Source organism: Eufriesea mexicana, unplaced genomic scaffold (assembly GCF_001483705.2).
Source record: "Eufriesea mexicana isolate 0111107269 unplaced genomic scaffold, ASM148370v2 scaffold265, whole genome shotgun sequence".
In the NCBI taxonomy this organism is placed as follows: Eukaryota; Metazoa; Arthropoda; class Insecta; order Hymenoptera; family Apidae; genus Eufriesea; species Eufriesea mexicana.
In genome coordinates, this window is record NW_016908444.1 from 1,767,916 (window position 1) to 1,794,635 (window position 26,720).

Here is a 26,720-nt window from a genome sequence, read left to right on the forward strand (position 1 = left end):
CTTGTCTATTGTATCTCTTACGGATTGCAGATTTCGCCATTTATTTTCGTCACTTTTTCACAGACAGATTCGTTCCAATTGAAACAGACTTTGAACGTTTTATTGGTTTTAAGACACCTTATTAACACGTTACAAAAATAAAATTTTCTAATTGGTCGAAAGGTTGGTCGCGATAAATAAAGCGAGTTACATATAAACCTTAGCAGAAAAGATATAGATATTGAAAAATCGATTATACGTATACCGCAACAAAATTTGCGAAATAGAATAACGAAAGCAAAATTTTGAAACGAAATTTCGCAAAGAATTATTTAACCGAGCAAGACAGCATTATCAGTAATACATAAATTAATTAAGAACAATTTTCCCAAATTTATAGACGAAGAGTGACACAAAATATTATTACAAGCAACACAGTATCGTTATCTATGCAACGTAAGTAGGGGATGAACGAAATCTGTCTCAGATCGATCAACGATCGCTGTAGTGTATCTCGATGGTATTTACAAAAATATTTCAGGTATTTCTATCGCTATATATCCTATATTTATCGTCCATATCAAAAATAAATACTTTGTGATCGAACATAGTAGATACGTTCGTCTATCCCAGTCTTTCGATTGTATCGTTATCGCTGTTCCTTGCTTGTCTCTCCTCAGCGATCAGCCACTTGATTCTCCTCGTTGGACATCAACATATTCGCGAAGAATCCACCCTGCCTTTGCGCCAGATCCACGGGCGATCCATCCTCGACGATCTTCCCGTCGTGGAACACGATCACCCGATCGCAGCCCAGCAACGCTGACACCCGATGCTGAAAAGCGAGGCAACAAAGGCGTTCAACAGGAAACTAACTCGCTGTGCCTATTTCTTTCACGGAGACATGGAACATCGTGTGTCGAAGCTACGTTACCGCGATAGCAATCACCGTCTTGTTCCTAAAGGCGGTCGAGACCGCTTTCAAGAGGCTCTTTTCAGTGACAGCGTCGAGAGCGCTGGTTGCTTCGTCAAGGACGACGATCGACGACTTCCGGAGGATCGCTCGCGCCATACAAAGCAGCTGCAGCTGACCGGAAGAGAAGTTCTCACCGCCTTCTTTCACTTCGAAGTCTGTTTCAAAGAACGCACGTATGTATCTCGACGAAGCAATCGAAATCTTAGATATAAGGAGAGGGTGCAATTTATCGATAAATATTATCAATAAGTGAACGTACTATTTTGCAGAGAGTCACTTACTGAGACCTTCGGGATGAGAAGCCACGGTGTCTTTGATTTGGGCCACCTCCAAGGCAGTCCAGAGTTCTTCGTCCACGTGTTCTGACAGAGGATCCAAATTTTCTCTGGAGGAAATTGTATTGGTATATTTTATGATGGTTTTCGAACAACCAGGTTGTTTGTGATACAAATGAGAGCCTTAGAAAAAGCCCTAACTGATTTTAACACTAGGTTTATGGACGCTATCTGTATACCTATTTCTAAGGACACCTGTCAAGTTGACAGATAAAGGAAACCACGTGCCTTGTTTCTTAACGATTAGTTTAATTTAAAAACAATTATATGTTATATTACCAGTCTTAATATAAGTTAACTAAATCTGTTATCATCGTATAATTGGAGCAACCCTTCCATCAAATTGACGGGTTCCGTAAATCTAGTGTTAATGCAATTAAAACTAAAGTTTAGCTGCAGATGATCAACCAATTTTGAGAAAAACAGGTACACATATCTGGAAAATCCCTAAATGAGAAAAAGAATAGTCATTTTAATGAATTTTCTGTCATAATATTTTATTCTTATAATTCTCGAGTTGGATGTACTTTGTAGATATATAAGAGTACGTATGACTATACCTACCTGCTCAAAAGTGGCTGATCACTTGCCTCTAAAATTCGAGTTACGCTTATTCTGGATACAGATCTATTGTCCTGTTCAATTTCATTAAAATTGGTTATTTCTTAGGCTCTCCTTGGAAGATACAACTGAAGAGTACCTAATGGTACCACTGAACATGATCACGTCCTGAGGAATGGCCGAAAGTCTCGAGCGAAGGACTTCCAAGGGAACTTGACGAACGTCTATACCATCGATTGATATTCGTCCATGGGTAATGTCTAATAATCGAAACAGCGCCATCACTGTCGAAGACTTGCCACTTCCGGTCCTTCCACAGATTCCAATCTGTGTACAATATTCGATGAGAACCCAGAATCGTGTCATCCTTTCGCGATTCTTACCTTCTGGCCTGCTGGAATTCTCAATGTCAGGTTCGATATCACTGGCTCCCTTTGTGAAACGTATCTCAGGGAGACGTTTTCAAAGATAATTTCACCTCGACTGGGCCAATTGTCAGGTACGTGGGAGACTGGAAAATGATGGACAATTCTCTTATCTTTTGTATAATTATGATATTGTGAGATTGAAGATAATGGTACCTTTCTGTTGGTAGTTTTCGACAGGAGCGTATCTGTAAGTGGAGATCCTAGCTACGCTACCAAAATACATCTCGGTCTCCGCGGTGAACTTCACCACCCAATTCAAGTAAATTGGCACAAGCAGGGTGTAATTAATCGCCAGGCCAACTAGAGCAGGCGTAACACGATCTGGATATAATTCCGCAGAAATTAAAGCTGCGAGTGTCGCGGAGCCCACTATCACAGCGCCTAGATAGTCCTAAAAATTGGTTATATCGAAGTTAATATAGTTCAATGCTAGACTAGTTTCAGTAATTTTGTAAGCCTTCTAACCAGAGCGATACCCAACCACCGACTGCTAGAATTCAGGAGCAGGAACGCGTTCGTATTAGAGTCTAAGCATTTCATTGCCTCCTCCATGAAACGATTCTCTTGCTTCGAAGCTCTCAACGTTGCTAGTCCATAAAGGGTTTCGGAGAAATGCGTTGTGATCGGCCATCTTGTACTGGAGACGAGCAATTAAGTAATTTTAACACAGAAGATACAGAAAATGGAAATTTATATTGAAGAAGTGCAACAAAATTTGTCAAAGGTTTAAATAATTTTTGGAAAGCATTATATATGTGGAAGGTTCAAAAAAGATTATCAAAAAATTCATAAAAAGACTAGAAAATTAATAAAAATTGATGAAGAATAGTATAAGAAATATAATGGTACCACACCTGCCGTCTAATCTTTGCAAATGTTTAGCACTGCGTCTATAGAATCTTTGGACAAGATAATAAGCTGCACACGTGGGTATAGCAGCGATGAAAAACCAGGGTGAGATGATAACGTTCACTATCATCGCAGAGCCGCAAAGTAGGACAAAGAATGTCAGCCTTTGGATCGACATAGATATTTTCTGCAAGAGGAATTGCAAAATCACGGTTCGTATTCATAGTAACCATCAGTTTCCAAATTTTTCATCGCATACTGACTTTGTCTATGACGCCTGTGTCTGCGCTGAACCTGTTCAGGATTTTTCCAACAGGGTTGCAGTCGAAGAACGACATTGGCACTCTGAGAAGCCTCGACACGGCTTCCTCGTGCAATTTCTTCCTTGCCCTGGCACCTGTCCACTGACCAGTTGCATTGCACACGAAGGACGAGAGTATGAAGACAATGGAAAGGACGATGTAGACTTTGAAATAGAACACGGTCTGAAATAAGTACAGGTACGTTCTTATCTACTACAATTTTCGATATTCTAAATACTGCCAATAGATACATATATATTTTATGTATTTACATTGTAACTCTTTTGGCTTAGGTTCACGTTGTCTTCGTCTGTCCACTGACTCAACCAGAGATCGATATACACTCGCAGAGTCTGGCAGAAAATGGCTACTCCTATGTAAATTAGACCTGGTATCCAACCTCCAGCCTTTATGTAGTCACAGAAGATCATTCTAGTGACTATTCCACTTAAATCCTCGTACAGGGGGTCTTCATCTTGGTCATCTTCATCACAGTCTTTCGAAAATGAAAGAAAAGGGAAAGCTAGATTTTTGTGTCCTTTCTTGGCATTTTTTATAGTTGTGTTTCACAGTATAATGTATACTGACCTCCATCAACTTCATCCGATTCGTTAGTTCCTCTGGATTCCGTCGATAGTAATCGTTTGACGGGAAAATTATCATTATCCTGATCTTGACTAGTTCTAGATAGATAAGAACGATTTATAAAGAAGAACAGATGATATATTTTATTTATAAAGAATAACAATTTACTTTCTCATACTTTTTAACGCTATACTGCATTTGTCTGTTGGAACTGGAGGGTATCAATCTTCGCAGGACGCTTTTGTCTCCGTTTAATGATATTTCGTCAGGATGTGGGCTAATGATCCTGTAACACGTTGAGTACGTATTAAAAATAATATAATAATTAATTAGTGGGAGTTTAAACATAGTTGTTCAATCTACCCGCCAGAGAACAATTGTCTCAACACGCTGCTTCGTTGTCCAGTATCAATGGTGTTATTTCTTTTCCTGAAATCAAATAATTTATGATAATAATATATTCATTAAAGAGGAATAATTTACAGGATGATAATTACATACCTAGGAACGACGTATTGGCTTTCAAGGATCGTCGGAGTGCTGCTCTGTCGCAGAACAGGCGGTGGCTGTCTCTGAGGCTGAAGACTGGTCGACCTGACAGCGTTTCGATGCAATTTCAATCGTTTCTTCCCAACATTCCATTCTTCCGTGGGCACTGGCAGGTCTGTCAGATCGTGAGCCAAGTACCTCGACCCAGACAGGGTCGTTCTTCGCATCCTTAACGGTACGAAACTCGGAGGATTCTGGAAAACCGATTTATTCGAGATCAGAAAATAATAAAAATAACAAAACATCAAACGAACCATCAAATACGATAGAAAACGATCCAATAAAGACATCAAGAGATCTACCACGTGAGCATCACGGTCAGTGACCCACGACCCATCGCTAGGTCGTTTGTTCTTCGCATTGATACCGATCCTGGACACCAGTTTGATCAAAGACCATCTGTCCTTGGCTGTCCTATGAGCACGTCCTTCGTTTCCTCTCGTCTCAGTCTTCTTCCACTCGTTTGCCAATTCCGGATCAGAGTCCTCGATCGCTGATTTCGTCCCGACTGCTCGAATTCGGCAGCCATCCATAACGATCACCTTAATCGTATTCGCGATAATTTATCATCTACTTAAAAGATTAACTTCTTGACACTCTATCGATTGACGTACTTGATGAGCAGTGGATAACAGTTCCAGGCGATGAGTAACCATGATCACCGTGCGTCCGCTCCTCAGCAGCAGCTTCCGCACCCCCTGATCGAAGATCTGCTGTCCAACTTGATGATCCAGCGCAGACAGTGGATCATCCTGGAAATATCGGTATTTAAATAAATCTTCTACATCTTAATTAACAACGGACGCGTCGGATTTCGATTAAACTGACCATTATTATAACATCCGCGTCGCTGTAGAGTGCTCTAGCTATGGTCACTCTCTGCTTCTGACCACCGCTTAAATTGATCCCTTTTTCACCTATCCGCGTGAAATCTCGACCAGGAAGAATGTCCACATCCGGCTGCAAGGCGCAAGCCTTCAAGATGCTTCTGTATTTCCTCAGTTTGTACGGAGAGCCGAAGAGAATATTCTCTCTCAGCGTGGTGTTCTGGAGCCAGGGTCTCTGAGCCACGTACGCCACTTTGGAGTCTCTGGTTCGCAAGGTTTTATTTATAATCGAAGCAGGAAGAGAAGATTCAAATACTAAAGGAATTTCTAACTCACTTAGCCCACTCGATCGACCCCACTGTTCTTTGGATCTCTCCCAACATTCCCAGTAACAAAGAAGTCTTTCCACTTCCTGTCTTCCCGACGATTAAAGTCAGCTGACCTGAGAGTTCAATTCCTTAACATATTTCGTCCAGATCTACAGGATTATCGATTACCATAATTAATTATTATATAACTACCACGTGGAAAGCTAAGATCGGCTATTGACAGCAGACTTTCCTCTGTTCCGCAGGAAAATCCACAACCCTTCATTCTAAGCACTGGAACTTCCGGGTCTTTCTCGAAAACTGTGTCCACGGAAGAGTGTATGTCTAAAGTATAGTCCTTCAAGCCGCAGGATTGTCCATCCTCTTCGTCCTCTTTGATGTTGTCCAGTGATCCAAAAGTGGGCGTGTTGTGTGTCTTCATGGTGTCCACCTTGAATAGATTTTAATTGCAATGAATTTTTGTACTTGAAAATATATTTGAAAATATGCCTGAAAATACTCACGGTACTTTCTTCGACAGAATTGGTCTGTGACGATGCAGCGATCTCGGATTTGTCATCAAAATTAGGCAACACGTTGTCAATCTCCGGAAGTTGAAGAAACTCTTCCATTCTGTTCGTGGAGATCTGAAGGATATTTGATATCAAGAGATTTATCAAGCACAAAAGCTCGAGTTCGCTCACCATAGCGTTGATGATGATAGGTATCATAACGGGGAAGATGAGGAGAGGCACCGTGAGCTGCGAGAACAGAGCCAGACTAGCGAACACGTTTCCGGGCTCGAGACTTCGGTCTTCCAGCCAAAAGTAAGCGGCAAAAGTGAAAAGTGTCGTCAGGACCGACGAAGCATGAGTAAGAAAGTCTAATTGCGAATAATTAATTCCTCAGTTTAAGTTTCGCTTTATTCCAATAGACCGATGTATCGAGAATAATTGATAAAAGTCAGGCTTACTGATGAGGGTCCAATAGAAAGAATCTTTGTCCAGCATCTTCAGCTCATCGTCTCTCGTTCTTCTTATCTTCTCCTCGAAGATATTTTCCCAGGCTCTGAGCTTCACCAGCCTCATCCCTTGGAAGATCTCGTTGACCAAGCGTAGCCTGGCATCGCTGCTCTTCTGAAATTGAAATTCCTGATGCCTTTAAGAAGCTTCCTCAATTATCAGATATTGAAAGAAAGTACAAATATTAACCTACAGCGACCAACTTGGAATTTTCCGACATCTTCTTTCCAAGGATTAATTGCAGTGGCGTCACTATTAATATGCAACAAAATGCCCCAATGATTGCACTGATGCCCAATTTTGTGTAGAGAAGAAAAATTATTGCAGTGATCTGGAAGGAATATCTGTGACGTTAACAGCTATAGAATTAATTGGAAGTAATTAGAAAATGCCTGCTTTTACCTTCAATGGAATTGCCCATGTATAGTGTCCAATCCAGAAGAAGCTCATCAGGTTATACACGTCTTCTGATATAAGGTTGGTTAAGGTTCCTATATCAGCTGATTGCTGACACTTATTCTGTTCCTTTTCCTTGTCTGGTGGACTATCCTCCTCGTCGATGCTCCACGAGCACAAACGCAAAGCCTTATCGTACAACAGCGCCTGCAATTTTCAGTCAATTGTGCCCATGGTCTTCGATGGTTGCTATTTTCGAGTTTCAAGAGTACCTGAAGAGCAGTCTTCAAGCGGATTCCTTCAACGCAGAGGATGTGAGTGGAAGTCTGGCTCAGAGTGCTCTGCAGCAAGGAGAAGAAGAACACCAGAAGGCCCAGAAAATAACCATTTTGCAGGATTTCAGGAAACGTCATGGCAGTCTGAAATGTTGAACAGCATCTGGTAAGTGCTTTGCAAAGTAAAATTATTTGCCCGTACTTTAATCGAAATAAGGAATTCTCTAACGTGACGATATGCTTTTATTTTCTTTTTATTGCAATAAGAAGCTTCTGAATAAAATTATATACCACAGTGTTTCGATTCATTGTTCCATTTTGGGAGACGGAGACGTAGTCCAGGATTTTGGAAATAGACATTGGTCCCACAAGGGTTGTAGCGTCCCCCAGCAATTTTAATAGCCCTCCAATGGCAAACGGGCACCATATCTTTTTCCAAAAGCATCGCCAGAGAGACAGCTTCTCATTTCTCTTCTATAAAGATAAACGATTATTCTAAATCATCGAAATTTTCTTTTTGCAATTTATTCCTTCGTTATTCTTTAATATTATTTTCGTTCTTTAGAATTATTCCTTCAAAGGTACGAATTAATTACTGCTACTGATTAACTTCTAAAATAAATTTCTATCATTTTTCTTTTTAATAGAATTAATTAATCTTTCCCACGAATGACTCGATTAATTCATTCTTCTTGGAAGCTTAGATAAAAGGGAACAGTTGCTCTAAAGAGCATTTAAATTCTCTCTCCCTCTCTGTCAATTAACTTTGTAATTTTTAGCGTCCAAACACTTACGTGTAATATTTAAAATAAATTTCTATTTTTATTTCTTTTTCAGTAGAATTAATCTTTCCCACGAATGGCTTAATTAATTCATTCTTCTTGGAAGCTTAGATAAAGGGGATCGGTTGCTCTAAAGAGCATTTAAACTCTCTCTCCCTCTCTGTCAATTAACTTTGTAATTTTTAGCGTCCAAATACTTACGTGTAATATTTAAAATAAATTTCTATTTTTATTTCTTTTTCGATAGAATTAATTTTTCCCACGAATGACACAATTAGCATTTGAACTCTCTCTCTCAACATTCTTCAAAATTACCTTATACTCCTCGTAGACCTTTCGAAACTTCTCGAACTGGCGTCTAGTGGTCTCTTCCTCAGGAAGTTGTCCAAGGTCCTGGTTATCCAGGGGCGTGCCGTATCCCTTGGACAGCAGGTCGATCACCCAATGGAAGGTGATCCTGTCGAGGAACGGCGCCTCTGCGTGTTTGTACACCGTTCTTCCACATACCCCTCGGCTGATCAAGTGGCTTCTCCTCCTCCTCGTCTAGACATGGATGAAGATCGTAGTTGACTTATTCGAGGCGGCGTGTTAAGACGCGGGTTATTTGCATGCTTCAGACCTCTTGTTTTTACTGGGTCAAGGAGCCGGCGTGCACACGCGAAATATATTTGGAGCAAACGCAGCCATGGTATACCGGCTTACCTGTTATCTGAAGACCACTTAGGGCATAAACAGGTCCGTCCTTAACGCTATAGTTAAACGCGTGGTACGTCAAACACGATTCGATTCTACCGGATGACAAGAAGAGGATCGACGTACAGCTAAGCTAGCGAAAACGAGAAGCTATGGAGACGTAAAGCAGAGTAGAATTAAAGCCATTGCGAATTTTAATTTTAAATCTCAGCGAGTGTTATATTTCCGAATGAGATATTTCTATTAAAATTCCCGCGATGCATTTTTCAAAAGCAATTTTGAAATCGCGCAAACGATTATTTTAACCCTCTGCACGGGAATATTTTTAGCTTACCAGCGAAGGCAAGTGGAAAGACGGAATATATGATGATCCAGTGGGAACAATCGGAAATAACAAACAGGTTGGGAAAATTCTCGAAATCAAAAGCTACCAGGAACAACGATGAAAATAGTAAAATTGTTCTCTGTCACGACACACGTGGTATCGAATATACTTGGTTCGCGAAGGGTTAAAGTTTGAGGATTTTTCTAGATATGGTAACAGGCGCGACGAGTTTCGCGATATTCGCGCAACTTCTCGCGGGGCGACATTTTATCCGGTTTTCCTAGAAACTGAACAGGGAATATCGAATGGACGGGGCTATTTCTGCGATCTAGTTTGCGGCATCGAGGAAGAAAAGTTCGTGCTACCACTCGATAAGCTCGGCTGCCTCTCCAGGCTACGATAATAAACATTATTATTCAAACAAGCTGAGTAAATGTAAAACAAATGTTTGCACTCGTTGCCGGGAGTAGCTGGCTCTCCTCGATAAGGTTGTAACGCTGTGTCGCTAATTCGCGGCTCTATGCTTGTCTGTAAGAAGCAACCGGCTTATAAACGGCGCGTTGATAGCCTGGATAGAACCGGGGCCAGAATGAATTTGCTACTAATTATATGTAGCAGCGTTTGAGAAAAATCTCGGCCGAGAATTAACATAGTAATTATACCGGCTAGTACTTACGCTTGACTTACCATAAGGTAGATCGTGTAAGAGTCCAAAACAGCGAAGAGACCAGAGAAAATGGCGGTGATCATGGTGGTTGCAAATCGAACGTGTTCGAGGGATAGACCACATCTAATTAGCATGAGATCATTTGAAATTGTATTTAGATATCGGAAATTTGTTCCTGGATAATTACTATAATTTATTATTACTATTAATACTAAGAGTTCTCCGAATACGACGATTTAACAAATATTTTTCGACTAATCTTTTTATCTAGATCATTTCATCTGTGTAAATACGAGTGACACGCTCGATGTGTAAATTAGGCACCCTGTCTCGAGCTATTTAATATTCTCGCGAATAGGGGTACGGGGAAATATATGTGAAAATTTTTATTATAGCGCTCATTTAGGATGTTTGTAGATATCTGGAATTAAGAATTTTTTCGAATTCCTTCTTCAAGGTATGGATCACCGAAAAACCTACGGGGTGCGAATGACTCTTGTTCATAGGGGATAAAGGTATCGTGATTTATCAGGGATTTATTAGGGGTTAATAATCGTCGATACTGACCTAGAGAAGTACATGAATTTCCATGCTCGTGATAAACCAATCGCAGCGAAGATCCCAGCAGATATGGCGGTCCCAAAACCACTTCTGACCTCGGTCTCCCTGTGAAGGATCCAGCAGCAAAGGGTGGCTACGATCGTAAGGATCGAGGAGCAAGAGATCGACGTGAGCAGGGACTCGCAGAGCTCCAGAAAAAGCACTGTTAACACTGCCATGCACAAGAGTGTCCTCGTTACATGAAATGGCAGTAGACTCCTGCAATCTCTGCATCAAAAGAGTATGAAAGAAACGCGTGTTTTCGTGGGCATTAGAAGAGATTTCAATTTCACGACATCTGTTAATCGAAGGAAATTTGAATATCTGTATCGATCTCGCGATCATGGTTATTATCATATATTAAGCTGCTTAAATACAGCGCTTCGACGCGTCTACGATCGGTGCATGCTTATTCCCGACCAATACATCTTCGACAAACCCCCAATTACAAGGAAATGATCTACCTCTGGAGCGAGATAGACGAGCAAGCTGGATCCTGCGTTGATCCAGTTTTCGCACGAAATGGACCCAAGTGGAGTAAAACTTGAAGCAAATCGACCAGCTAATTACCAGGTAATTACCACCTTCGTTAAACGGGAGTACCAAGTTTTCTCGCATCACCTACTAGAAATTGATCGACTTTGCTCTCGAACGTTCGACAAATTTATTCCCTCGATCCTGCTCCTCAGCCTCGGTCCATTCGATCGTCCGTTCTCTTGGGGTTTCAGACGGATAATCCCTGGATTAAACGCTCCCTTGAAAAGAACCGATGGAGTTTAAGGAGGCAGCCTGCAATTGCTATTGATTTTCCAGCGAACGAGCAAGGATAAACCCAGCGTCCATCTCATTCGGCTCCATTAAGATTCCACGAACGTGACGCAAAGCGGGAAGGAGAGTCGTACGTAGGTGTTCTAACACCCTACAGAAGCACGTGTTATAAATTATTCGAGTAATTAATCCGGGCCTACTGGCGATCCGTTTAAGCCGCGCGGAGTTGCAAGAAGCGCGGTTAACGGGAACGTTGATATTTTCATTTGGGATTATGGCTGGCAATTTTCTTCCACCTTTCGCTTTGCTTCTGCAAAGCGTGCTTTTTACGGTGTAATTTTAGAGGATACCTTACAGTGGGTACTTCTTTAATGCCCGCGTAGACGATGGTTAATTTCACCATGGTAACTAGTGAGAAATATTTTTAAATGCGATACTGGCGCGAAGCAGGTTTCAATAGTAGTTGAATTCATAATGGGAGTTATTAGCGCAGGATATTTTTGCCGTGTCGGGATTTTTTTTTTTAGCGATTCATTTTTTTTAGTGCCGATAAATATAGGTGACGATTAATCTTTATTAATAAACGAGGAATATTTTAAGTTTTATTACCGGGGGAGAAGAGGTGTTTCTGGGTTATTGATCCTTTAGTAGAAGTTACTAGTAGAATACATAAATGAGAATTAATTACGTCGAAGTAATAATTGGAGAAGATTTCGAATTTTAATATCGGGGTTCGATAGACTTTGCTAAATTCTTGTCTTTTATTAAAAGCTACTAATGCATGTATATAAACGAGAATTAATTATGGTGAAATAATAATTGAAAAAGATTATGAATTTTAATATCGAGCATCAAATATTTTTGCTAAGTTGTTAATATTTATTAGATGTTATTAGGGAATGTATAAATGAAAATTAATTATGCTGAAGTACGATAATAATTGAGTAAGATTTCGAATTTTAATATCTGGGCTTGATAATCTTTGCTAAGTTTTTGATCATTTATTAAAGGCTATTGGTGCATGTATATAAACGAGAATTAATTATGGTGAAATAATAATTGAAAAAGATTAAGAATTTTAATATAGAAGATCAAATATTTTTGCTAAGTTGTTAATATTTATTAGATGTTATTAGGGAACGTATAAATGAGAATTAATTGAATAAGATTTTGAATTTTAATATCAAGTCTCAAAAACTTTAGCGAAGTTGTTGATCTTCCAGCAAAAGTTACTAGGGAATATATAAATGAGAATTAATTATGCTGAAGAAATAATTGAATAAGATTTCGAATTTTAATATCGCAAGTCAAAAGCTTTTGCCAAGTTGTTGATCTTTCGGTAAAAGTTGCTAGGGAATATGTAAATGGTAATTAATTATATCGAAATAATAATTGAATAAGATTTTGAATTTTAATATCGAGTCTTAGAAGCTTTCACTAGGTTGTTGATCTTTTATTAAAAGCTACTAGTGCATATATATAAATGAGAATTAATTATGCCGAAGTAATAATTAAAGAAGCTTTTGAATTTTAATATCGAGGCTAAAAGTTTCTATAAAGTTGCTGACCTTTTAGTAAAAGTTACTAGGGAATAAATAAATGGTAATTAATTACGTTGGAGTAATAATTAAATAAGATTCTGAATTTTAATATCGAGGCTCAAAGCTTCTGCAAAGTTGTTGATCTTCCAGAACTTACCAATGAACATATAAATGATAATAATTTTAATTAAAGAACATTCTGAACCTCGGTATCGAAACAAAATTTTTGCCTAATAAACCTGAATACCACGAATAAAGCAAACTATCGGTAAAGCAGATAAGCGGTACCGAGAAAACGTCAAAAGCTGTTATGTTTGTCGCGTTTTTGATTTGTGGGAGAATGAAGCAGGAACTGAAGCGACGCACACGATATGGAAAACAAATTTCAGTTTCGTGGACCTAACGTTACTTCTCAGAACAAGCAAGCACTGCGTTTGTTTAACACGTGCAAATAAACCACGAAGTTCCCAAGAAGAAAAGCAATTATTCACTTCCCGGTTAATCGGAAATTCGTTCCACGCTTTCAAAATTCCCAACTCCACTGTTCTCCGATGCTACTTTTAATTGCTTGCCAAATTTATCGCTCGAGAAGCCATAAATCGCGTTACAATTCCTCGTACGAGGGTCAAGCAGAGGCGAAGAAATTAACAGGCTCGATAAACTTTTGCCGCATTAATTGAAGTAAATTGCTCGGATGGAACGGTAACCCCTCTGAATCATGGGACATCCCAAACGTGAAACATTTCGCTTAATTGAAGGTTGCCTCAATTGAACCTAGCCAAGCAACCATCTTCTAGCCTCGTGTCTTAACACTAAACTGACTAAACGATCGATTTTACGATTAAACATTCAACCTCATCGCTCTGATCAATTTTCCTCCTGATATACAGGGTGTCTGTATTATCCGAACACCGAGATACGTTACAGAAAACAACCGCGAAGACAAAAATCGTTTGATACGAAGAGGGACAGCATAAATGATGAAGTTAACTGTCCAGAGCTCTTAGCCCTGTCAAATTTTAACCCTTTGCAGTCGAGAGACGTCTCTCAGTCGCCATTTAATCAGATTATAAGATGGATGTTAATTAATATATAATAATTTACAATTACCCAACGATGCGTGGAATATCGAAGTAAAATAATTTTACGTCCTAATTTGCATACGATTTCTTATTTACCGTTACTTTAAGGCAGAAAGTCTTCGAATTATCATTTCCCTGTAACGAAAGAATCGCCGAGTGCAAAGGATTGACATTCATTGCAACTTGGCAAATCGTTTCTTTACAAAATTTTTTATTTTTCCTTTTTTCTTCGGAAATCGGAACTGAGTGTCCCATGAGCTGAATAGATATTATAGGAACCACAATTCCACATGGCATAATGAGAGCCTCTCCAGCGAGAGCCTCTCCTGATCCTCATTTGAGGTCTATTGGCCAGAGCCGTTTCAGTCTTCTATTTTCTTGAATTTGCAGCATTGATGAGATTTACAAAAGTTAACTCTTTTTCTAATAATACTATCAGTTTTAAGGCCGAATTGTTCAAACTGTTAGGGACCACATAACAATACGTTGTCACAATTTCGTGGAATTATTTATTATTACGTAATCCTGTTCTACTTAATTTTATTTCTTCCATGTAACTTGGTGTATAGTGTTGTATCTGTTATCGTCTGCTGTATAGATTTTCCTCTTTTTCCTATTTGGTGTGTGCATATTTTATATCTGCGAGGTTGCGAGTAGCGAAGGACTCTAGGAAGGGAATAATAAAGGGCATCGGTTTCGACTTAAGCGTTTATTACGATGTCTGGAGTGCATGCGGATGGGTGACTACGTGCGAGGACTGTACCGATGAGATATTTATGACTGGGTCGAGTGCAAGCAATGAACGAAAGTCTAGGAATGCATCCGAGTGTCTGAAGTACCTGGCCCACCAAAGGCGAGGTTGCGTGGGAAATGAGTGCTCAACGAAGAGAGCTTGTGTATGAAAAGAGGGAGTTGCACCCTTTAAATAAGGGTGCAAGAGCGCAGAAGGCAGAAATCAAAGTCGAGACGTAATGAATAGAGGATCGTGTGTTTGAGAGTTAGAATCGAGAGAAACTTAATGCAATATTTTAGTTAAATAAATCTGTTTTGTTATTAAAAAGGGGTTGTTGTTTATTAGACGCCCAGAGCTTCGTCTGCATAGAATTAATTCAGCAAAAATCCCTACATATCACTGTATTAAAAATAACAAGAACTTTACCCGTAAGTTTCAATAAATAAATGAATAAATCATCGGAGAGACACGCGTATCATTTGTCACACTCCTGATATTGCTTAGGCATGTCGAACAGCGTATAATCAGTGTTTCAATGTTCCTTTTACAGCGCCTCTGTTGAGATTTTTCTGCCTGCGTTTCCTCGCCGTGATATCATCTGACCGGTCGCGATAGGTTTATCCTGGAGTGCGAATTAAAAATTCGAAACACGTTCTCACGAGGCCGACGACGCATCGCAGCCATAGTGAATACCTCTGTCCTCGTAAACAGTCGAATCTTATCGTGCCAGAAGCGACATTATCGGCGAGAATATCGGTGACCGTGTAGAAATAAAAGTGGTGTTATCAGCCGAACGATGTTTCTGTTAAACATGCAAAACCCGCCGCGAGGTATCTTAGAAAGTGACTTTCGAGCGCGCGCTTGTAATTGCCCTCATCGATCACTGTAGATCTCTCAATCGATCGCGGAATTGGAATCTCGGGTAAGCGTTGCTTTTCACGCGTACTCACTTCGGCTGTTTGCTGCACTTGTATCGTAGAACGACGATTAACGCGACGAGAATCGCGACAAGTGGGACGGAGACGTTGACGAGCTCCACCAGGCACTCCTCGATGTCGTCGTTCTCCGTGAACCGGAAGTACGTGCTGTTCTCCGCTCGCCAGGACCACACCACGCGTCTTCGGGGTTGCGGAAGAACGCGGAGGAACCTGTGGCTCTTGCAGAAGTCCATCTCGGTGGGGTCAAGCTGAAGGGGTTCCTAGACACTCATGATAGCCAGACATCGTTCCTCGGTTTTTGCCTAAAAATATTTCGTTGCTTGTATTTCTTTTTAACTTTCCTCGCCCGAGTTTACAGCGTACAGATTGCACCTTGCGAATAATTCATCGCGACTGTGAGCTACCGTGCTGGTTATCTTTACATCTCTGACGTATATTTAGTAATTTATTATATCGCTTTAGTGTGTCGCGAGATCCTTATATTATTGGGCCAATCACGCAGCAATAAAGAAACGAAGAAATAATTCTGAATCGCGGTATTTTTATGTGTACTGCTTTATTTCATGCATCTCGATCGGTACTCGATACTGTGTCAATTTTCACAGCTAGACTTCTGTCTTTTCAAGACGAAAGAAAGGAAGAGGAAACTTAAATAGTTATCTCCTAGTTGTTTCTCTGAACGGAAATTTAAAGTGCTACAGGAAGACTCGTAGAAAGCGACAAACAAACACTCTTAAGCAGGAGATAACTGGTAATTGGCATATCTTAGAGTCTTCATACAATGTTCGACAAATTTTCCAATTCTCTTGATGAAATCTTTCTTCGAAATAATTATTTTTAACGTAGGAATTCCAATTTCTTCTTGCAGTTTGACATCATTCATTAAATATCCTATCGCGTCATTGTTCCTCAGTTTGTTAGTTTCTCTAGCCGGTTTATTTAACCCAACTCCGGTACAATACGTTTATTTTCAGAGATTATGGAAATAGGCAGATGTATAGAGCGAGTTTTGGTTCAACTGCGTCGAGCAAAATTATTTATAAAGCGTTAGTTATGTGGAAACATCTGGAACGAAAGTTGTTTGCTATTACGAGCAGCATAGTTGCCAGTAATAGTTAATACACTGACGTTTCGTTTCTTTGGACATTAAATCGTTAACTTCGGAAATTTTTACTCGCGAAAGTGTCCATCTTGTAATGCTCGAATCACTCGCGAATATTTAAATGAAAAATTCGGAGGAGACAGACCCTAGGTAACCTCATTCCAAGGTGACCACGGTCTTCCAAAGAAGATGAGAATAAATCGCGGTATCCACTGCTAATTTAATATTAATTAAACGATTTCGACGTGAAAAGCGCCAATTCCATAAAATTTGTCATACCACCACCGAATAACCTAAGCTATCACTGAACACTCGTGGGAAAATCGTTTGGGGAATGCAGCGTTTAATTAAATAAAATTCCATTTCGCTCGAAGATGAAACAGAAGGAGACGCTTTTTATCATAGCCGTAACCCAAGGGACCCTAAATTGAATCGCGTTTAACAGTGGCCTCGCGAACAGACTTACCCCCTTAATGGTTTAAATTAGTACCCCGCGCTTCCGTGGCGGGTTTCGTGTAACGGCCCATGCGAAGGGTCGATTAGTCCGCAGGCGACGTCGACCGAAACTTCCACGTTCATTCATGTGACCAGACGAAAAGCGAATTCCTTCCCCGATTCGGCGATCTCGGGGATTATTTGTCAGCGTCCGCCACGCTCTGTCCGCTCGCGATGGAAAATGCAAAGAGGGATCGACGGAGCGGGCTCGCGTTTACACGGAAACGTTCTTATCGACGCGTTCATTGAATAAGCGATTAATTGAAATTCACGGTTGCCGGTATAGGCGATATGCTAAGTCCCGAAGTAAAGTAACAACACTTACGTGTCCACAGCCGGAATTCCTCGACGCGGCTCGTTACCATAATTTATACGGCCACTCCACTGCCCCGCGTTTCTGTTATGCCACCGTTCGACCGATGATTTACGTCCCGTTTCCTCGTACGGCCCACTGTTTCAGAGCCTTCACTTTCGCGTTCCCGTAAAATTCATTAACTTTTCCGACGCCTGATCAAATTATTTCCACGATCTTAACGCGATCCACCGACGTAAGATTTCCGTCGGAGGTGCTTGGCCTGGTGCTTTCGTGGCCACCGTACGAAACGATTGGTATTCGGATGAACGAATTTTTACTTACGTCACCTTGCGAAGCGATGACGAATCCGCGTAGACAGATTAGGTATGGTGCCTATAGCAAGGAGATTTTTAAGTTTCAACGGTTCGTTCGGATTGACAGATTTTTACGTTGATGGGGCCTGCTCGATACATGTATCGACCTGTGGATGTCGAAAGCGGCGAGAGTTGTTCGCGTTATGTAAACTTGGAACGGTATTGATAGACGGAGTAAACGAAATTTTGGTCGGGTTCAGAGTGGGTTTCATTTATGAAAAGTGAAGGAGAGCGTTTCTTAACGTATTTTAGAGTTTGTGGTGGGATGAGTGAGATCGAATAACGGCGTGTTTCGAACCTGGTATATCATTCAAATACTACTATCTTATACGTAAACAAAGAATTCTTCATGAATTCTACATAAATTAATTTGCATCAAATTATCTTTTCAATGTCGAACTTAATACTTGGCATTAGGTGACAACTGTATATTAAAAAATTTACTAAAGAGTTATTAAATTATTATGTATATTACTAAGTTCCATTGGAAAAAAGGTTTCATACCGTTTAAATTATTATTCCTTCTAATAACAAGAATCAAAGAAAAATAAAATCAAAAAGTGATTTAAGTATTCGCCTGCAATAACTTCGCAGTCACGAATAATAAAGAGAAGACTGACTTAAAGTTCTTTTTATATCGCTCTCTTATACATATTAATTTCCATGAATTTTACATCGATGGATTTACATCGAGTAATATTTCAATATCGAAGGTAATACTTGTCATCAACTGACCACGATACGTTACAAAATATATCATGTAATTTACCATTATCACCACTAAACAATCATTCGTTAAATCATCTAAAAAGAACAAGAAATTCGTCACCATAGAAATGAATACTTTTCCAAATAAGAAGAAAAATAAAAAAGACAAAAATTATTCCAAGCCCTCATAATAAATTCACAGCCACGACTCACGTGACGAAAGACGAAAAATTAAGAAAAAAATATTCCAAAATAAATCTACAGTCACGACATGAGGAGAAGAGTTAAAAAAGATATTTCAAATACTCGTCTACAATAAATCTACAATCACGACACCCGAAAAAGGAGAGAAAATGAGTAAAAAAGAATATTCAAAATACTCGCGAGTAATAAATTCATAGTCACGACTCACGAGACAAGAAAAAGAAGAAAGTTAAAAAGAAATATTGCAAGTAGTGCCGACGTGACAAGAAGATGACAAGCGAGAAAATGTGAAGCGTGTGACTTAAGGGCGCACCTCCAACCAGTTCATCGGGATGCTGGAGTCGCGATGGGCCCAGGAACCACTTGCCGGCTTCGAATCGGTATTCCTGGTCACGCACGTGCGCGTCGGTCGCTCGCGGAGAGGAGCACGCGTGCTTTCTGCTTGACGGTCCGCGGCTTACTGACAGATCACAGGGCCGAATGTCGAACACAGAGAGCGAATAGTAATTCCATGTGCGCGATGAGTCACTGGGGAAAAAAAAGATCTCGGCTCTGCTGGCAGCTAACTCTTCTTTCACCGGAAACGTAAGCCGGCCGTCCTAGAAAAGCGAATTCCTCCGGGTCTGCCCCCTTGGCCGCCCGAGGTCTTTTTCCATCACGGGACGCGTCGCGACGGAATTTAACTACGGCGAAACTGGCGAAGAGGTCCAACGAGATTCTGCCAGCTGCGAGATCGGTTCCGCCTTCGCGTTAACCCGGACGGTATCTGTATCTTATCTCGCTTCTTTATTCTAATCCCAAATGGAGAATTCTTAACCGGACGAGTAAATTTATCCTCCACTCGTTCTTTCCAGTTACCTTACATCTCCTCGGCTCTGATCCTCGATTTTCGAGCGATCGAGACGCACAGGTGACGACACCTCACCTCGCCCGATGTTTGGAGCAATGAAAGGGAGACGGTGGTTTATTTGAAAAATATTTAATAATAAACATTGACAATATACAGAGAAAATACGCCATAAGAAGTCGCTATGGGAGTAATAAGAACCTAACAACTGGTCCAGACTTACAAAATATCATCAAATCAGACAATGATAAAGGTGTTCCGAACGACACCCCGTGTACTCCTATCAGTATTTTGCAACTAAAGTTTCGAGTTGATCGTATTCTTGTTCTCTCGATTTTTTTGTTTTTTTCTTTTTTCTTTTTATCTCATGTACCTGACGTTTCGTTATATTTAATTCATGTATTTTTTTTTTTTTTATTTTTTTATTTTTTGCTTTTCTGCTTTCCTCTCCTGCGGATCTCATCGATACCTCTCGTCGTCGAATTTCCGTCGCGTGTGAATGTGTTCCGCGGATGTGCGAGTAACGCCTAGACTCACCTGCGTTTCCTCGACGTAAATGTCGCTTTCGCCTGCTTCAGCATATTATTTTATTTATTTATCTTTTTTTTTTCTTTTTTTTTTTCTCGTCCCCGTGGTCGATTCGCAGCCGGAAACCGATGGCGGTCGCACGCGTCTCCCGTTGCGAATCCGTTTTACACTGCGAGAGAAGCGAAAAACAGGTGGCATTTAGCTTTTATACGATGTTCTCTATTTTGCATTCATCTTTTCCCTCCGTTTTCCCTCCTTTATCATTCTCCACGTATTTTCTGCTTTTTTCTCGTATCCTCGTTTGCCGAAACGTTATTACTATCGTTCCTCCGGTTTGTATTTCGACCAATCGAATCGCGCGCTACCACCTACGGATTCTCGAATCAATCTCACCAGTTGTTACCATTCATAGCCGACACATCCAACCATTCGAGAACTCGCCGTCCATTTTCGCGCCGATTCGACGAGGGCCAAAAGCATCATCACGCCCATTCAGCACACGATACACGGACACATATCGTCTCTCCATATATCACCCATACACTCACGACTCTAAGAAGATAGACTTATTATCGTAATAACGCCCTAATGTCATGGAACATCCCTTACTTCTTAATTTTTTAATCATTTTCTTCTTTTTCTCGCTTTCTTCCCTCTCTTCCCGTCGCGATAATTCGAAAAAAGAAGATGGCCGCGTGTCGCGCCCCGGATCCTGCACGGTGCTGGCCTCGCGGTTCGTAGAGCGCGGCCAAGGGACCCCTCCGACGAGAGGGGCCCGCCCCAGAGGGTTTTCCGGGCCCGGGATAAGAGAGCGGAAATGTGCGTTGTCGCGCGCGCGCGCGAATCGCGACGATGGCGAGCGGAGGATCCGCGAGGATCCGGAGCGGAACGGGCCACGACGCCGCCTAGTACGCTAGGATATGTTGCTCGTAAGATGTGTCGTTTACGTAAGTCATGTAGTCATCTAGATTCACTTTAAAAATCCCGTTTACGGTACTGCCTTTAATAATAATTAGAGTAGAATCATATATTTATATATGTATAACGTTACGGTGCGTATCGATCGTATTGGATTATTTTACAATGCGATTATCCCGCTAGCACTCGAGAACGTACGCGGTTTCAACGAAGAAAACATAATGACACGTGGGCACAAAGGGGTGAATATCGAAACGGTGCTACCTGGAGCTTCAAATTCCGCGACTCCGTCTCGCGTTTGGCTAATTTCCATTTTTCTCGCAATATATTTTTATCTTTTTTTTTTTAACTTCTTTTCCTCTTCAAAGTTTCGCCGGGGCACCTCGATTTCTCTCGCCCGGAAGCGTCCGCTAGAGTGCGATCGACGATCGAATCGTGAATATTACAATTACGCAGTCCATGTTTTTGTACAATTCGCAGAGAGAGAGGATTCTACGTGCGTTGTTACGCGCGAAGCATTTTAACGAATACGATATAAATTAGTTCTACGAAGAAGACTAGTATCTGTGGTTCTATCGTCGAGACGAGTTCTCGTTTCTTCTAAGAGACTCGGAAACAGATACTACTCTAATCTATTCGTCCCTGGCTACCACCTAATTTCGTTACAGCTTTTTCTCTGTACAGCAATTCATTCCTTATCCCTGGATCTACTCGCTCCCTGGCCTCTAGATAAATACACGGGACGTTCCGCGAAACGAGTTTCGAGATCGAGTTCGGTGCAGAGAAGAGACGAAGCGAGGTTTCTTTAAGAGTACACGTAACTATTTACAGTCAACTTTCGAATTTCATTCAAAAACACGTATTCCAATCTAAAACGGTCATCTCGAGTGTCTTTCGCTACAATATATCGTCGATCACGAATTTTCTCCGTCTCTTCCGTACACTGAACTCGCCCAGGTGATTTACAGTTTCACGAAGCGTCCCAAGAGACTCGGGAGTCACTTGGAAATAAACTATTACAACTAAACGATCGAATCGATTTTGCAAATTGAGTATCGTACAATTCGGAGCATAGATACGATTGGTCGATCGCACGGGACGCGTTACCGGTTCCGCGAGGTCCCCGGGAATATCTTTGTCGACGATCCTCGGCAAAGAAACGAACAAGCAACCGAAGAAAGGAATCACAGTGGAAAAGAAACGAAACGAAAGAAAAATAGAGCCCGATGGCGGCTGCGGTAGCCGTGAATCCATCGGGAAATCGTGTACGATAGGCCTGCGTACGCAATCGGAGAACACGCTTGAAAAAACGATAAAAGTCCGGAACAAGAGGAGGAATATCGGGGGGAGTTGTGCACTCGTGACGAAGAATAAGACGCGAAGACGATGGGTCTCGCCTAGATTTGAGCTTGACTTACGCTAGCCACTAGTTGTAATAGCCTACCGATAAAGGTATCGATTACGAGTAAGTATAAATTGTAATTACAGTGTACAATATACAGTGATAGATCTTTCTCGCCTGGTTCCCTCGCCTCACGCGAGTTCCTCCGCGAACGAACACCGTCAGAGCGTATCCTTTGTAATATCAATATATCATCTTCAAGCGCACGAGTTTCGGGTGCCTTACGTATATGAAAAACGTGCTCGTTGATAGAGGAACAATCGCGTAGAGGCGGTCGAGGTTCGAAGAAGAGGGCTTTCTCCTCGTCTCGGGGAACGTTACTTGCGCTCGAACAGAGAATCTTCGAGAACTTCACTTCCGGTTCTCTCTCTCACTCTCTCGCCCTTCCACCGGGATGCGAACATTCTCGTGTATCACTAGCATATCTCGCGTTTCTCTCAGCACTCTCTCTTCCATCTCTTTCCTCGTTCGTATAGTTTCTGCTTTAAAATCTACGCTTGTTAATTTAACGTTACAAGAATCAATGAGTATGTTCTGAGTTGTTCGGTTTAGCTCCTAAGACGGGAATGTCCCGTGAATTAATCCTTTTGTGCTCGACGAAATCGATTACAGTCGATCCCTAATCGTAGTATGTTATTTACATGTACTGGCGCTCGCACACGCAAACGAAAATGAGAATATGATCTTCTCACCGGCGGCCATCTTGGTTCACGCGCGGCGAACCTGGCCGCCGGCCTCTTTGCCTCTCATCCTAGCCTAGAGACCTATCCTAACGATAGATTAGAGTTTAAAACGTAATCGACGACAGTACGCTAGCCCTGTCGCGCTATCTATGTAGAAAAAAAGAACAAAAGAAGAATAGAAGTAGAAGAAGAAAAAAAAGAAAAAAGAAAAGAAAGGAAAAGAACATCTTTGTCATATTTGGCTATTTCACACGACTCTTTGTGTTATTTGTTTTCCCCTCGTTATCCATCGCGTTTCATTCTCTTGACCGTTTGTTTCTCGCGTTTTGTCGTTTCCTTTTCTCGCCTGTTTCTCTTTCTGTTTCTCTCTTTCACTCTCAAGTTCATTCACTCGTGGCCACTCGCATTCCTTCTCACTTACGCTCCACGTTGAGTCACGCAACGACTTACCTATATATTTATTTATATATATATTTATATATGTATATATTTATTACGATAAATCTCCACTTAACTAGAACTTTTTTTGTTTTAACAGGGATTATCACTCACTCGGCTCAATGTGCGTACCATTTCCCTTTCGCATTTCTTCTCTTACCCCCCCGCCCCCTCTCGGAGTACTCTGTGTGTTTATGTGTGTCTGTGTTTGTGTGTGAGTCTCTCTCTCTCCCTCTCTCTCTCTCTCTCTCTCTCCCTCTCTCTCTCTGTTTCTCGATTTTTATTTTTATCATTCCCTCGTTTACCTTCGCGATTACGTTTGAAAAGAAATAAAGGGAAAAGAAGAACGAAACTTTCGCGGCCGATTTATCTGATCGATCGAGAAGCGGATACCAAGAATGAATCAGATCCTGTGATCGAGAACGCGATAGAAACTCGAGGAACTTTAAACTCCAACGACCACGTATGGTTGATCGTTTGCTTGAATATAAAGTGACGAAACGGTATGCACGCGAGAATAGAGAGAAGCGAAATAAATGTTCGGTGGATCAGGGTTAATTCAATCAGTTGACAAACAATATTGGATGTACCATGCGAACTCGGCGCTGTTCTAAAAATTCCTTCGAAGTTCAGAGGATCAGTCTATTAATTTCGGCGTTCTCGATCACTCGATTTCAGCTGCGTTACAATTGCCTCGTCGAATTTAAACGAATCGCAACGTAGTCCCCGACGAGAAGCGTTATTAGAATCTCGTCGACAGTTTGACTACCGAGGAATTGGAATTGCACGTTCCACGAATCGATGCTCTAAAATAGAATTTCGCGCTTACACGATTATACAATCGGACGACTAAACGGCGCAAATTAATTCCTACTCCGATATCCAATTCCGCGAATGAAAAGTAATTTGAGAAAATAAGAGAGCGTAGACACCTCGATCGACAATCTCCGTCATCCCCAAAAAACCTACCATCCCTAGAAAATTCCCAATTCTTAAAACAAAGGCTGCCACGTTCGATTTTCCAATGGGGCCGTCGACGAGGCCGTGAGTATTCAGAGAAAGCTGCGTTACATCGTTAGAATCTCGATTAGGAACCGGTAGAGACTGATTTGACTAGATCCTGTTACCCAGAATCTGGCTTTGTCAGAGGTTGTCCAAGGGGTTCTCTCTCCCTTCCGTTGCCATAACACTACTCTACACTCTACATCCGCGGTTCGGTTCGCGAATCTACGCACACACACGCGCGCCCGCGAGCGCAACATAGACACACACATATTTGGCATAGAAACCCTACCGGTCACGCGTATCTGCTTCGTCGCTCTCGTCGCTTCTGTATTCCCTCTCTCTATCTCTTGCCTAGCTACCTAAAAAGGGTCTCGCGCTTTGTCGCGGATCACCGAGTCTGTCGACTGACGCTTGTCACCGGAAGTCGCGTTTACCTCGTCGACACGAAGCAAGAGTTCCTTTCCGGCAGCCATTTGCGAGAGCTCCCTCCATCTTGTTCCACTTGTCACGCGTCTCGCGATAATTGCTGTTTTCGATTCGACGTTCGCAGAGTTTCCGCGAGAATCTTTCCACCGAGTGACTACGCGCATCGCGGGAAAATGCTTCGAAAAAAGGAAAACAAAAGAAAGAAAAGCAGAAAAATGGGGAAAAAAACAAAGATACAAAACGTAACGATCGTATGCTCGTTACCGATTTACATTCCGTGTCCCGATCGTTGTTCGCGTGCTTCAATTTCTCTAGCCACGAAATCAACGAATTATGTACAGAATTCCTCTATTTCGTGTATGCGTGTTTATCAATTTGCCTCTCGGATTTCAGTGAAATTATAGTACAATGATACGTAACATGTATGCGATTAAAATACCCCCGTTTACATTCGTGATAAAAATTCTTGCCCGGAACGCGCTTAAAAGTTTCCCCAACGATTATAGAAACGTGCACGAGCAACGAATTGCATAATTACAATTGATTTCTAGAGAGATCAATTATCTATATCTATCTACCTATATATATATATATAATGTATATATATGTATATACACAAGTATATATACACGTACACCAGCTATATTCGACACGTTTCCCCTGTCATTCCACTTGGCAAAGTCGTAATGGCTGCCGGGTCCGAACTCACAGACGAATGGATCAATTTAACCAAGCGATGCCACGTTTCCTTACACGAATTTTCACCAGAACAACCCTGGAATGCTTCGAACGGACCTGTTCTCATCCAACACCCTAACAAATTTCACCCCCGCGTCGCTCTCTCTTGTTACAATCGATTCGGCTCGGTCGAATGTTTAGCATGTTTTCGGTAAAATTCAATTTAACCGGTCCTCTTTGTCTGCTAATTCAGTTTACCAATTCCCTGTCTCCCATCCCCTCTGCCTCTCCCTCTCTCACACTCTCTCTCGCTCAACCCTCTCCGCCGATTATCGATCAGGGTTCGAAAGTTCGACGACGCTTCAGTGGACCTTTGTCGTCTGGTCGACCGCTCGCAACCCCAATCGAGAACTATCTCGAACTTCAAGCACGCTTTAAACCTAATTCCAATTCCGAGCCTCCTATATCATTCTTTCGCGATCTTTCGTTCCTTTCCCTGCCGGTCGTTCATTCGTACGATCACTCATTCCTCTTTCCTCGTTTTCCCTGTCATCTATCCAGGTCCACGCAACTGTCCGTTTCGAAGGCGTTTCTCTTAATCAAATCTCTATTTCTAAATCTACAGCGTGGCATCCCCGTAGTCGAACTCGGTAGCCCGGACTCCACTGGAACGACGTGCACGATGGCCGGATGGTTCCCGACGAAAGTTTGGCTTCCGTTCCGCGTCGACGAGAGCCGAAGTCGACGATCTCGTGTCGGTGCTACGAAGAAGGCTAGCGTCAGCATGCGCGGAGGATCCAGGCATCGCTTCGTGGGGTGATCGTGATCGATGGCGGATGACGATGATGATTGTGTCGATTTCTTTTTGTTCTGGTCATGTTCAGCTGAGTATAACGGTGTACTTGGAAGGCTCGCGCTTCGATATCTGACGATCCTTAATATGGCGTGAACCTGTTGTAGCCGCCCCTGTACACGGTCGCCTGTGAACCAACATAATTCCTCGATTAACCAACATTCCATTTCGATTAATTTCGATAATCCTGAAGCGTTACGACAATATGCAAATGAAAACATTCGCAACCATGCTGAGTTAGTA

At 41.6% G+C, this 26,720-nt stretch overlaps 2 protein-coding genes across 8 annotated transcripts in view; both read right to left on the bottom strand.

Annotated features, from left to right (window-relative positions):
* Positions 1-451: 451 nt before the first annotated feature.
* On the bottom strand, positions 452-19,148 carry Sur (Sulfonylurea receptor). The gene is made up of 31 exons (XM_017911579.1): positions 19,013-19,148; positions 15,534-15,823; positions 10,427-10,687; positions 9,880-9,982; positions 8,490-8,717; positions 7,684-7,866; positions 7,390-7,536; positions 7,124-7,324; positions 6,915-7,052; positions 6,673-6,835; positions 6,404-6,582; positions 6,224-6,346; positions 5,913-6,150; positions 5,728-5,833; positions 5,393-5,654; positions 5,179-5,316; positions 4,867-5,106; positions 4,517-4,758; positions 4,379-4,444; positions 4,194-4,301; positions 4,019-4,113; positions 3,703-3,926; positions 3,392-3,613; positions 3,134-3,315; positions 2,745-2,916; positions 2,433-2,670; positions 2,235-2,362; positions 1,991-2,178; positions 1,237-1,340; positions 914-1,110; positions 452-814 (listed from the first exon to the last, which is right to left on the bottom strand). Exons 2-31 carry the CDS (start codon positions 15,752-15,754, stop codon positions 656-658), a joined length of 5,256 nt encoding a protein of 1,751 aa, XP_017767068.1. The 5' UTR covers positions 15,755-15,823; positions 19,013-19,148; the 3' UTR covers positions 452-655.
* An 800-nt stretch (positions 19,149-19,948) lies between these two features.
* The window catches only part of LOC108555770 (RNA binding protein fox-1 homolog 2), a 278,578-nt gene continuing 271,806 nt past the window's right edge, over positions 19,949-26,720 (bottom strand). For all 7 annotated transcript variants that reach the window (XM_017911573.1, XM_017911570.1, XM_017911568.1 and 4 more), the window contains one exon: positions 19,949-26,604. In XM_017911573.1, the coding sequence (XP_017767062.1) occupies positions 26,560-26,604 (45 nt within the window). In that variant the 3' untranslated portion in view covers positions 19,949-26,559. The remainder of the gene's footprint in view (positions 26,605-26,720) is intronic.